Source organism: Barbus barbus (assembly GCF_936440315.1).
Source record: "Barbus barbus genome assembly, chromosome: 50".
Lineage (NCBI taxonomy): Eukaryota > Metazoa > Chordata > Actinopteri > Cypriniformes > Cyprinidae > Barbus > Barbus barbus.
The window spans coordinates 7,545,278-7,559,174 of NC_136728.1; the positions used below are offsets into that span (position 1 = coordinate 7,545,278).

The 13,897-nt window shown below is 39.6% G+C and overlaps 1 protein-coding gene across 2 annotated transcripts in view; it reads left to right on the forward strand.

Moving 5' to 3' along the window:
• Nucleotides 1–13,897, forward strand: part of LOC306868470 (S phase cyclin A-associated protein in the endoplasmic reticulum-like) — a 107,174-nt gene that overhangs the window by 11,389 nt on the left and 81,888 nt on the right. For both annotated transcript variants that reach the window (XM_079414654.1, XM_079414653.1), the window contains exons 3-9: nt 1,739–1,815; nt 2,271–2,468; nt 6,147–6,247; nt 6,679–6,795; nt 9,573–9,700; nt 9,797–10,038; nt 11,002–11,328. In XM_079414654.1, coding sequence (XP_079270780.1) covers nt 1,739–1,815; nt 2,271–2,468; nt 6,147–6,247; nt 6,679–6,795; nt 9,573–9,700; nt 9,797–10,038; nt 11,002–11,328 — 1,190 coding nt within the window. The remainder of the gene's footprint in view (nt 1–1,738; nt 1,816–2,270; nt 2,469–6,146; nt 6,248–6,678; nt 6,796–9,572; nt 9,701–9,796; nt 10,039–11,001; nt 11,329–13,897) is intronic.

A 13,897-nucleotide genomic window follows, 5' to 3' on the forward strand; every position in this document is an offset into this window, starting at 1 on the left:
CTGTTGAGAACAGTTGTGCTGCTGCCTAATATTTTTGTGGAAATCCTAATACATTTTGTTTTCTTCAGGATTCTATAATGAATTAAAAAATAAATCCAAAACATTTTAAACCAAAATATTTTGTAACGTGTCTTTACTGTCATTTTTGAATAAACGTATTTAAAAATAATATACATGATACATTGCTCTTTCTTGCAGTCATAAACAGTCTCACATCCCACGCGGTTCATCGCCCATCAGGCTACCAACTTAAAATGCATCCAGCTTTGTAAAGAGCATCCATTTGCAAAGCAAATGTGGGCGATGAACAAGTGCTCCAAATCTGTCATCCCCTCTCTTGTACCTGGAGTTACAGTCCACTCTTTGTTGCAGATTGTGTGAAATCCTCCTCTCTCTCTCTCTCTCTCTCTCTCTCTCTCTCTGTGTGTGTGTGTGTGTGTGTGTGTAAGCTGACCCAGATCCTCTGTTTCTCTGACAGGTCACCACAGGAGTCTTTTGTTAGTTTGGGACTGCAGTATGTGTTCTGTCCGAGCGAACACTACTCACCAGTGCCTGCATTCATCGTGCACAGTGACCGTTTCTGGATCAGGGGTTGTAACCCTAAGTGTACACTTAATAGTTAGAAGTGCTGATTGAGAATCAGTTTTGGCCCCTCATATCCTGATAAAGAGGATTATGTTGACTAGAAGAGGCTGATCCTAGATGACTACAGAAAGCTGATCCTTATAAAACACAATACAGGCACTGATCCCAGATCAGTTCTAATAGTCAAAGATACTTTATGAATGCAAGCACTGGCTAAAGATGACTTTAAGCATGAATAAAACAGAGGAGTGTCTAGTTTGTATTTCAGCCCTGAAAGTAAATAAGGAAAATTTATTACAAATTATATTTTGCATGACAAAACTAAAGCCTATTTGTAGCCTATGAACTGAAGCCTAATTGTTAGGAGTTTTTTTTTATTTTTATTATTATTCTGAATTTTCAGAATGTCACAGTATTAAGTGTTCTCTGGAACACAGTAATCCAAAAATAAATAAATTCAGTACTACAAATCTACCCTGATGTAAATCACTTTACTATATACTGTATATATGTATGTGTGGGGGTGTGTATATGTGTGTATATATCTCTATATCATAATCTTTTATTATATATTTAATTATATGTATGTAATTATTTTATTAAGAAATAATACAACAATGAATATAAAAATTGTAATTAATAAGATGATAATATTATTAAAATAATGAAATAATACAATTAGTATTTACTTGTTGTATTATATTTTGATTTCCTTATTTTTATTTTATTTAAAACTTATTTTTATTTATTTATTTTAAAATAAACTTCTTTTTTTTTTGTGCCAGTGGTATTTACAATGGCTATGTTTAGAATGGAAGACTACCAGAACACTGCGTAGTTTTTATTTTAATTTTTTTATAGCATGCATGCTATAATTAATAACATTTAAAGTGCTAGTATGCTACATAGTGATGTAACCTCATCATGGGAATAAAACAAATTTTTAAATTGCAAAAATGTTTTAGTATTCCTGACTTAAATTCATAGAGCATTGTTTCATTTCAGAATCGGAATGTTGAATAGGTCTTCAGCTTTACAATAAATGCTCTGATATCATCCATTTAAATTTGTTAGGTGGAATACTCTGGACATATAAAGTAATGTGATATTTATCTGCTGATTAACTGTATTGTGTTCCTCTGTTCACATGCAGCCAAATCGAAGAATCACGGTAACAGCAATGCAAGAGCTCAACGAATTAACTCCGGGCTCCACAGGAACAAAAAGCAGGTGTGATTCATTTATAAAAAGATGATTTTTAGTTTGTGAATCTTTTATGAATACCTAAAGTAACTGAAAATACTACTACCATACAATACGCTTAAAATAATAATAATCTGAAGCATGAGTCTTGGCCAGTATAAAAATAAGCAAAGGGGTCTAAGTCAAAAGAAAATGTTTCTTTGCATCCTTCAAAAAAAGGGATTATTTAACCAGGAAGTTTTGAACTGGAAAGCTTTTGCTCATGTTAAACACTAGAGGGCGCCAGAGATCTTTTATTTGAACCTTGTATTTATGGGGTCTAATTTGAATTCTTCCATACTTTGACCTCAGTGTTTATATAAGCAGCACACTGATTATTAAAACAGCCGTTAGCCCATAAAGTTAATGGCAAATGGAGTTTATTCAGTCAAACATAGGTATCTAGACCATTTGAAGCATGCAATCACATCTGCTTTTAACAGAACTCAGCACTGGACTGCAAAAACACACCTGGGTCGATACTGGACAAAGGACCTGAGAAGAGCCCCACCAAAACTAGACAGCCACGGAAGGTGGACCTCCGAGCGCGATATTGGGCCTTCCTGTTCGATAATCTCCGGAGAGCAGTGGATGAGATCTACGTCACCTGTGAATCTGACCAGAGTGTGGTGGAGTGCAGGGTATGATTATGAATATACCCGTGACTTGTGGTTCAGGGTCACACATTATATATTTATAACTCTATAATTTATATTTAAATTAAAATATAATTTTAATGTACACATTTTTGTAATTATTCTTTTATTTATTTTTTACTTTTTTATTATTAGTTTATAACTTTGAAATGGCTGCTTTTGCACTCTGGTCACTAGAGGGAGTGAAGCGTTGCGATGATGTTCTTCCTCTGCCTCCTCCTCCTCCTCCTTGCATTCCTTTTGTTTTCTGGTTTGTGTCAGAGAGGGGTTTGGTGAGAGAATTATCACTGCACCTCTCCAGGGCCTTTCTGGAGGGAGTGGAGATGGATGACATGTGTAAACAAAGGGCCCCCCGCCCCACTCCTTCCGTGCGGGCAGTCGGGGGGGCTCAGTGTACGAGGTCTAGGTGACGTCCCAAAACACTTTTTTCCACTCCAGGTTCTTTGTTTAGTTTTAGTAAAAGCAAAAAGCTGATTGCAAAACATGTTCTAGAGTCACCCGCTATGACCAATAACTTCTCAGCATGCAACGATCCCAATAACGATTTGTCACTTCAAGTTGATCAACAGTGTTTCTGTGTCCGGTTTGGTCTTGAGACCAGTGTCGGCAAACATTCATTTGAACTCTGTTAGTTTTGGTTGGCAGAGCCCATGTTGGGGCACTCACTGTGTTTACCCTGGCAGGTATGGCGCCGGGGTGTATTTGGGCCCATCGTCCACGCTCTACACTGCTGGCTCTGATTTATTGATTGGCGTGTAATCTAGAATTATGCTGAGCAGGGTTCGGCCAACCACTCGAAGCTAACCGGCCTCCTTTGTGGTTACCTTGTTGACAGCCGGCCTGTGCGAATGTGCGTAAACTATCTGGCCGCTGTGTTTCCATGTCCGGAGGGTCTGTTCACACTTCCTGGCCCTTTGGTCTGAGTTTGTGTGTGTGTCCATGCTCTGCTACAGATCTGTAGTTCACTGCCATGTGACAGTAGAGGATTGTTTGATGACCGACTGTAGGCCTACAGTAGGAAAATGTCCCTTGGAACTGTTGAAGCCCGCATAAATGCTCCTTTATAAAGATATAAATCTATGTTTCAGCTGCATTTACCAGCACTTTTTTTTTGTGTGTGTTGCATAATTGCGTAAAATTATCATTTTGATCAACAACAGAATCTTGTATAAAATGCAAAACATTTTATACAGTGTATAAAATGTTTGCAAATGCGTTTGCAAAATGCATTAAGCACAATATTCAATGGAAAGTAACGTGAGCAGCACTTTAATTTTATCCATCGCAACTTATTAGATTATAACCTCAGGCTGTGACGTTATTAGTTAATGTTGGTTTTTCCCACCTACATGTTTTCAGCAGAAAAGGGGAAAAAAGTTGTTTCAGAGGTGATGGAAAAAACAACTTATTTTATTTTAACAACTATTAAGTACAGCATTTGCAATAAAATATATATGCTTATTCATATGTTATTCAGTGTAAAATAAAAACCTGTTCGTTTCCCAGCACACCAAATTCACCTGTGTCTCTGATTCTTTATCCTCTGCCAGTGTTTACTGGTTCATGATTTAGTCGAGTGGCTGATTTATTTTCATATTCAAGTAACGCCCACATCTTTAACCCGCAGCCCAGGGGACTAATTGGTTCTTATCAGGCCTCTCCCTCGTCTCAGACCTGATTTATGTCACATCAGGCGATGCACGAGACAACTATCCTATCACTTGTGTGAATGCATCTATGAAAACGAGAGATGTATAACAACTCAGAATTGTTTTTGGGGGTCTTTTAATTTTTCATCTGACCAAATGAAGTTAAATGAGTTAAAATGTTACCATATTAAGCATTCTCCCATCAAGTGTCATATAAGTCTTGTTCCTCTTCTTCTACAGTGATTTTTATTTTTTATTTTTTTTGTAAGGGCACTTAGCTTAACTTGTTTTCTCTTAGCTGTTGCATAATGGGCCAGTATCATGCTCCACCATGGCCTGGTGTTGTTAACTAGCCCTAATCAGCAGGCCTGCTGCTGGACACATCTTTCACTGGGCCTGACTCTTCTATTAACTAAAAGCACTGTGGACCTCTCCTCACAATTGCTACTCCCTCATTACCGACCATCAATCACACAAACACACACGCGCCTGTTTCACAGCATCGCCTGCCGTCCCCAATTTAATCCAGATCATCAGTCACACCACAGACTCTGGTCCTGATTTTGAATGCAACTGAACTGTTGGGTATTCCTGACTACCTCACAATATAATGCACATTGTGATACAGGTGTCAACACGTCATGCACGGCAACTGGATCACAGTTGAAACTGCATCAGACAAGTGAAGAAGACCCTGCATACTCGCAAGGGAGTGAATCTGCTGGATCAGTTTCACATGCACTCCACTTTAGTGCCTCAGAAATGGCTCTAAACACTACGAAATGCAAATTTGGCAGTTGTAGAGAACCTACTGCTTCATTTGATTATGACTGGCATTGACGCAGATTTAAGAATCGCAAGCAGGTTTTTTGTAATCTTGAAAGCAAACCTGTGGTAGGTCTAGGGTTGTAGACCTGTTCTAATCTGTATTGTGGCAAGGCTTTGCGACACTCTCTAGCGTCTTTGTTGGAGCCAAGGGATTCCCCAGAGTCCCTACGGCGCTCCTAGATCGAATATCGGATAGACAATGAACATTTCGTCATTCGCTGCACACTCTTTGCCAGTAACTAGAAATGATTACAGCCCCAATCAGATTTGCCAGCCCCCTTTTGCAAAGCTAATTGGTAATTTCAGCCGCACCTCTTGTGGAAGACCACTGAGGCGGGAAAGAGCAGCAGCACTCTTTTTCCCTTTTCTTTCGTCCTCATCCTTTTCTTTTTGTCCACTCCTGGCATTTGTGAATGGAGTGCTTCTGGTGGGTGGGGGTGGGTGTGAGATGTACTCCAGTAGCTACAGATGCCCACTTTTTAGTAGAGACAACAGGGTGTTGGTTTACACTAGCTCCTCAGTGTGAACAAGAATCAGGGGCTCGTACAGGATTCCACTTACCAGAGAATTCACTGGATTCTGCCGGGGGTCTCAGCTGGGGCCCTGCTCATTGTTCCTTCAGACATGCCACAAAAGAGACGTCAGGGTGGGGGGTCGTTTTGGCCCTCTTGCATGGCCAGATCAGGTCTCTCGGGTCACAGCTTTATCAGTGAGGTAAACGTTAACAAGGCTGAACTCAGAGGACAGGACGTAGAGGAGGTTGATTTGGAGATGTTCTGTATTAAATTGTATGTTTGGGGGGGTGGGTTGTTTTACTGAAATTACTTTGCCTGGATGTTGGAAATTAAAGACATTTGTCACCACCTTTAACATTTTGATAGCTCATAGATCAGGGGTGTCCTGTCCAATTCTGGAGGGCCAATGTCCTGATCTTTAAAACTTTGATTAGCTGGTTCAGGTGTGTTTAGGTTGAAGCTAAATTCTGCAGGACAGTGACCCTTGAAGAGCAAGATTGGTCAAGAGTGGAGCAAGATTTGGCAGGTTTTTGCAAGCACATCCTTTTCAGTTTAGAAGACTTTGCCTTTTGATTGTTGGTCAGTACTTAAGCAAATATCAGCGTTGCATATAATTCTCCCTTATCTCATTGAGGCTTTCAGAACTGACAGCACACATACTTTCCCCCCAGGAGGTGCTGATGATGTTGGATAACTACGTCCGAGATTTCAAAGCTCTAATCGACTGGATCCAACTACAGGAGAAGCTGGAAAAAACAGATGCTCAGAACAGGTGATAATATGCTTGCTATCTAAATGGGCACATTCCATAGACTTCTGTTGTTTTAATATACAGCTAGTTAAGTTATCTAAATAGTATGTACATAACCCCTTCTTTCAGCCTGATCAATGAGTAATTTGTGTTGATTCACTATTTCATGGTCTCACCCCTTTGCGTAATGAGTAAGTGACCACAACACAAGTACATTGATTATGGTATAAAAAGAGCTTTTAAGTTGTGTGTCAAACTGTAAAGTACTCCGTAGAAAGCTCTGTACATTTCTGCAGAATTTGAATGTGCTTCCTTTAGACGCATGTAAGCATGCCCTGGCCACTGCATGTCTGTTTATTAAATATTTTTGGGGAATTTTTAAAATGCTTTTTATGTTTTGGTTCTGTTTTGAATCAGTACCTTTCTTTGAATGTTTCATCCTGTTCCCGCAGGCCTACGTCTTTGGCTTGGGAAGTTCGAAAGATGTCACCAGGGCGACATGTGATGTCCAGCCCCTCGTCAGACCGTATTGTTCCATCACCTGGCGTTCGCCGTGCCCTCAATTTTGGGTAGGCCAATCCAGTTACATCCATCACACCTAGGATTACTCAAAAACTCACAAGTACAACCTCTCCAATCTTAGCACTTGTATATTCTTATATATTTAGTATTTTTCCATTAGATACCCATTGTGAAAAAATACAGCTAATAATGTGGTGTATAGGGAAAATATTACTGTATAGGAACCAGGGGCGTAGCGTCTGGGTATGCAGGGTATGCAGGTGCATATGGGCCAGGATTGAAACAAGGGAACGAATATAAAGCCCGAGTCCGACCCGAGCCCGTATCTTCTCTCTCTCTCTCTCTCTCTCTCTTCCCCCTTACACAGCTGCTGTTGCAGCCATTAAAAAGTTCAGTTTTGATTTTTAATGGCAAAGTGGTTATATTTATTTTCTTTAAGTTAATTTAGAAACTTGATTGGAACATTTTATGTTTGTTAAATTCAAGTTTTTATTTTTAATACCAAGCGGCCAGTGCCAGACAGTGAGTTGAGCATATGTTTGATCTGTTTAGCCTTCTCAAATAAGCACCATTTGAGACACACAATTTCATGCATTTCACAATATAAATTTAAAATAAATGTGTGATTACATATCAAATCGTTTGTGCTAAAAGTGGAAGCTGAAGTGCGCTTTGAAGGACATGGAGCCACTAGCGAGATCACTTGCATTTTTTTTTTTTTTCTTAATAAGAGTGGAAAATTAAACATACGCCTTTATGATAATTTTTCCTCATAAAGGTAAGAGTTGGCTATACATCATTCGAATCTGCAAATAATTTTATTTGTGTGCACTCACAATATCAACAAAACGTTTTGCTATTGTAAAATAAAGAAAACAAACAGGGTCTTGATCTTCAGCAGGAACACGTCACAAAAACTGAACCGAAACTCAGCAAATACTTGCCTCACTGACATGATAAATATATTTAGAATGCTATAAATTACTGCTTTACAATGAAATAATTCAAATCAAAAATTAAAAACCCTTTCATAGCCTATGTAATCTGTAAAGATGCATTTCTCTCTAAAGGCACGTCCAATGAGGAGATATGGGGAGTCAGGGGAGTCAACTTCATAGTATTTTATTTTATTTAAATTTTTTATTTAATTTTTTTGTGCCGCTGTGCCAAGATTGTGTTTGCATGCAGTACAAATACCCTACAGTGGCATTTTAGTCTCACACTGAAAAATAACTAAAGATTAACATCATACTATTCTAAGAATAAAGTAAAAATTACAATAATAAAATCATGTTATATTGTGTGAAGTTAATGTGAAAATTACACTCCGCAAACAAAATCGCATCAACCTGTCCTTCTTAACACGAAAAACGCCAATAAAACATAGGCTTATAGATGTTTTGAAACTGATTGATCGATTTCATGAGACATTCGTTTGTATTAAATTGTTCAGATTTTTTTTTTTCAATATGCATTCAAATATTTAGTCATGTTTATTGTGTTCTGCAAATATTAAAGAGTTAACTATCCTTGATTCACCTGCCACTTGAACTGAGGCAAATGTAGTTACCTCACTACAAATAAAAGAGCGCAAAACACATTTATTGTTTGTATCTGATCTTAAAATTTACAGAAGGATGAGACTTTGTGTTATAATAAAAAAGCACAAAGCTCATTGCGATTTATTGGGTGGCTTGCGTGCAATGAATGGACTTGAAAACGTTAAATATTATTTCCAAGCATTTACACCGTAATTAAAACCGCTTGTGAATAGTCACGTAATGTTATTTACTTCTGAAAAATCAACAAGTTAACCAAGTTGGAGCCCATTTCATTTGGGGGGCCTGTACAAAGTTTTTGCATATGGGCCCAGGGCTGACTTGCTACGCCACTGATAAGAACTATATTTAGTTTGTATTATATAATTTGCTATTATAGCAAAAACTGATACATGATGTCTAATATATTGAATCAGATTTTTTCTACTTGCATAATATTAATTGTTTGGAAAATGTAGTAAACATGCTGTTCCTTGGAATTTTTATTGTTTTTATTTTACAGAGGTTTACTTGCAATTTCAGACATAGTGTATCTGCTTGAATCTGGCCTTAACCCATTATCCTTGCTCACAGCAAGCTAATTGACAACGTTGTCTCTGTTGGCAAACTGTGGCGACTTTCAACTCCTAACAGAGGAGCAAGACATGAGGCTCCCCTGCATTAGGTTTTTTTTTTTTTACTGATAGTGTAAAGGGAAGACTATTGATAATGCGATTAAAATGCCACTGAATGCTCAGATGGAGAAATCAGTTGCAGATATGATACATATCTTGGCCTCACTACGAGACCGGAAAGACTACGCCCGTCTGGCAGAGGCTGGGAGGAGAAGGGGAATCGATCCGCAACGGCCTAAGCGTTTTGTTTAATGTGATTTTTGCCGGGTTCTCCTCAGACCTGCGCTTGAGACTGTGGGGGGTGCAGATCTAAGTGTGGTTAAAGACTGCTGAAGCACGGGCATCCATGTCTGTATTATGCTGTAATTGGATGCCGCAGGAAATGGATATTGATCAAGACGGAGGGCCCTCGGTCTGAAGTTTCCATTTTAGTTCCCAGTGTTTGAGGAAGCCCAGTGCATCGATGCATAGTTAGAGCGTTTGTGATGGCTACCCATAGAAGGGGACTATTTAACAATATAGTTAATGGCTGTAAAACTTTTGTATCTATTGTAATTGTGCAACTGGTGATGAATAACACCACCTGGCTACTGTCCATCTGGGCATTTGAATTTGAAACCTCTGTTTTAAATGGCTTGTGTGTGTTTACAGTGGTCCCCCTCCCACTTTGGCTGTGGCACGTCTCTCCCACACTGGACCAAGCTGGGCTGACCGAGTCAAATGTTCACAGTCCCTTCCTGTCCCTAGCCCAAGTGTCAACATCCCTGCTGAAAAACCAGGTGAACGGATCTTCTCTATTGACAGTCATTTGTTTTCAAAGCCAGATGTATAAGCATTTCTGTGTTTATGTATATATCGGTATCATCAATCCTTAGCAAAAAAAGATGCAGAGGGCTGGGAGACCGTGCAGCGTGGGCGCTCCATGAGGCCGCGCTCCAACACCATGGTGGCTAAGGTAAGCCCCGTTCTGGCCCATGTAAGCCCCAAAGATGACAGCGACAAGGAGAACCAGCGCATCCAGCCCTCATCTCAGGAAAAATCTCAGGAGGTGAGGGAGCAAGAGCAACCTGTACCCCAAGAGCAGAGCCAAGAGACGGAAAAGACCTCCGTCATCGAGGTACTGACATCAACCTGCTTCCCTTTATTAATTATTTAGAGCCCAGACATGGATATGAAGGCTCTGTAACATCAGAATGTTTTTGTTTGGTCACAGTGTTGTTCATAGATACACTGTCCAGACAGGGCAGTATCAAGTGTACAAGCATCGATTTTGTACATGTTTATCAGATTTAATGAGGTTTATTAAATATTGATGATACAATGTCCTAGATTACATTTGGACAATATGCCAATATTTCTGTTGCAAAACCTAGTGAGTTGCCAATGCTACCTACTTCCTGCATATAGGCTCAAAACAGCACCCTCTCTGAAATAGAACATCATTAGTGACTGATTTGAAACGCTCTATGCAGGCAGTATCTCTTACAAATGGTACAAGACTTGACCCATAATTAATTTCAACGAGTTTGCCGTTGGCATGTTGCTTAGTTAATTTCACAATTCACCAGTGGGCATAAAATATCACATTGCTTAGCACTAAATAAAACACTCATGTACAATCTTGATGTCATGTTTTCACTAAACTTGTTACAATGCAATGTGGTGTTGTCTTCTCCAAAGAGCATTTAATGCCACCCTAGAATTTTGCCAAAATTTATTAAGAAGCAGCAAAATTAAGATGCCTACTTTTGCAGCAGCCTACACATCAAAAGCCTCTAATTGCTACCTCTGAAGACAAGCTTACTAGGTTTTACAACAGAGAATGTAGTTGAGACTTTGACTCAAAATGACTTGTTTGCATGTTTGTGGTTTATGATCATACAGTTCTTGGTATGCTACGTGTTTGTTTTGAAATGCATGATATTGTGTAATTATTTAGCATGCTGTTTCTTTAGTTCTGTTTGTTTTCTTGCTGCTCTCATATCTGCCAAATGGTCTGTCATACAGATGCGGCAAGGAGTGCTGTGACATGCATGTTTGTGCTCATATTTGTGTATGCATCTGTGTGTATATTGCACAGCCCCCAGCAGAAAGTATTGAAGAGCCAGGGCAGAGTGTCAGCGCCCCCCCTGAGGACACGCCACCCCCCACCTCTGACCCCACGCCACCCCCTACCTCTCCGCCTTCGCAGGCCCAGTGCCCGGAATTGGATTCCGATCCAGGTCCTCCCCTTGTAACCCTTTCCCAGCCAGAGGAGCCGGGTACTGGGCAAGCCAAAGTAGAGCAGGGGATGGAGGGGTCGGTGTGGAAGATCACGGCACCGTCAGCAAAGGTGGAAGCAGCAGTCTACGTTCCCCTGGCAGCGATGACACTGGAGAGCATGCTGGACCCCACAGAACTTTCCACCGTGAGTGCTGAGAGACACAGGCCAGGGTCAGGTCTGCCGCCTAAACAAAGTCAATCCCAAAAACCTCCAGGCGAGGCAGGATTACCCCCTCCCTCCTCCTTTCTCTCAGCAAGTATATGTATGTGCGTGCCGACAGGGGTGAGCTATTATCACTGCGAGTGGAGAACAGGAAGGCCCAGTGTTTGCCGAGGGTTGCCCCAGTTGTTCAAGTTTTTATTTTAGGCTTATCAAGTGTCCCCTGCACCAGTCAGACACCTTGACTGGTTTAGTCCCCATGGGCTGTCATTGACCTTGACCTCCAAAAGTCTGGCTAGATTCAAAGGTGCCACTACTAGTGCTGTCAAACGATTAATCGCGATTAATCACATCCAAAATAAAAAAAAATTGTTTACATAATATGTGTGTGAACTGTGTATGTTTATGTATATACAAATACACACACACACAATATATATTTTGAAAATATTTACATATTTACGTGTATATATTTATATTCTATATAAATATATATAATATATAAACATAAAATATTTTTCTTAAATATATACATGCATATATGTGTATTTATATATACATAATAAATATACACATACATATATATGTGTACTGTGTATACAAAAATGTTTATTTTGGATGCGATTTAATCGTTTGACAGCACTAGCCACTACACATGACACAAAAGAGGTTGTTCCTGGAGCATCTGCAGATCTCTCTCACAGTCAGAGCCCCTCTGATCAATTATATTAATTTTGCACCACGTAGTTCTAGGAGCTTAGTTCAGGGAACTACCCAGCATGGTGGTTCCTAGAGAACCATTTTCCTCCTCGGCCCGTTTTCCTGGTTGCATTTGCAACGGGAACTCTAAAGCGGCCAATAGCGACGTCTTTATTCATGGCATTTACAAACGTCAGTAAGTTTGGTGCCTTTTCTTCCAGCTACGAACTACCCTTTTTTTGTGCACAAAACAGGGACAGAGTTTTGTGGAAAAGGGGTGACAAAAAGTACAAATTCCAGATTATAATCCAAGTACAATAATCACATTTCTGTCCAGCAACCAGCTAGCTGCAAAATTTTTGCTTGAAGTTCAAGACTATTGATTGGTTTAACTACTTGACCTACAGACATAGGCCAAATGGCTTTTCTTTACACGGGATGGGACGGCGACTCCTGTTTTGGCATTCTGCTTGTCTCCTGTCTCGTCCTTATAAGAAACCTCCAAGGGGTTAATTAAGGCTAGACCCACAGCAGTTTCTGTGAGCTACCGGCTTCCATTACTCAACGGGTGTTGGCCTCTGTACAAAACCCATTCTGAAACAATGAAGATGGATGAGGTTTAAACGCCCAGACAGGAGCACAATCTCAGTCGTGTCGGAATCTGGAATCATTGCTTCCGAGGTCCAGACACCACCTCTCTGGGTGGGTCAGATAAGCCCAGCTCTGTTTAGACTCCAGATCTAAGACCAGCAGGCGAGCTGTTGAGAGAAATCCACCTCTTATTATGCTCGTTAGCATGACGTTTGACACTGACCTCAGTGCAGCTCCGGGCGTCTCCATCTTCTCCCACGGCCGTCTGAAATTGGCACTCGGCATACTGTTCACTCGTCAGGTTCTGAAAGGTGGGGTTAAGTGTCGTGGCCTCTGATGGCAGTGGGTAGGATACTTTTTCCAAAATATTTTGGCAATTTACCAGTCATCACGAGTCATGAAAACCCACAGGTGCACCCGTGGAAGGAATGTATGAGCAAAAGTGTGCCCCTCAACAAATCCCCCTTTTGTTACCACTCTAAAATTGGAATAAACCCCTTTTGCCTACAGGTATCTATTCTCCAGAACACTAGAGGCATTTTGCAAAATGGGGTACACAGGGTTTATGGCCATCTTAAAGAGATAGTTTCCCTAAAAATTCAAATTGTGTCTTCATGTTGTTTTAATCGGCATTCATTTCTTTTTTCTCTGTGGAATACAAAAGAAAATATTTTGATAGAATTTTTGGTCTGTTTAACGAAAGTCAATGGGGTGCAAAGTTGTTTAGACCCCAGTGTTCTTCAAAATATCTTCTTTTGAAACACAAAAAAACGTGGCAGGTATGTGTCACACGGGTCACATGACAGAAAAATAAAGGTATTGTAAAGCAGTTATATTTGGGGTGGGGGGAGAATTTCAGTTTACATATCTCTTTTTTATTTTTTTTTAGCATTTTAAATTAGATAAGAGTATTTTAATATATCGACAATAATGAATTGATTGAAATTCTCATCCTGCTGCCTCCTTTTAACTTTTCTTAAGCCCCCATTACTGTTGTAAATGGACCAAATAAAAAAAAATTGTACAACTAATTTACATAAATTTGCTTATCATTAATAAAGTAAATAAATCTATTACATATTATATTAAAATGATTTATACTGTACACATTTATGCATATGGATGAATTGTGTACATTTATATAGATAAACTTATATATATTTATTTACATGATTACATTGTCATATTCCTTAAAACCAAATTAACCTATTTTGCCAACTACAAATATGTGTAGAGTACAGTAAAGTGCTAATAACTTTTTAAC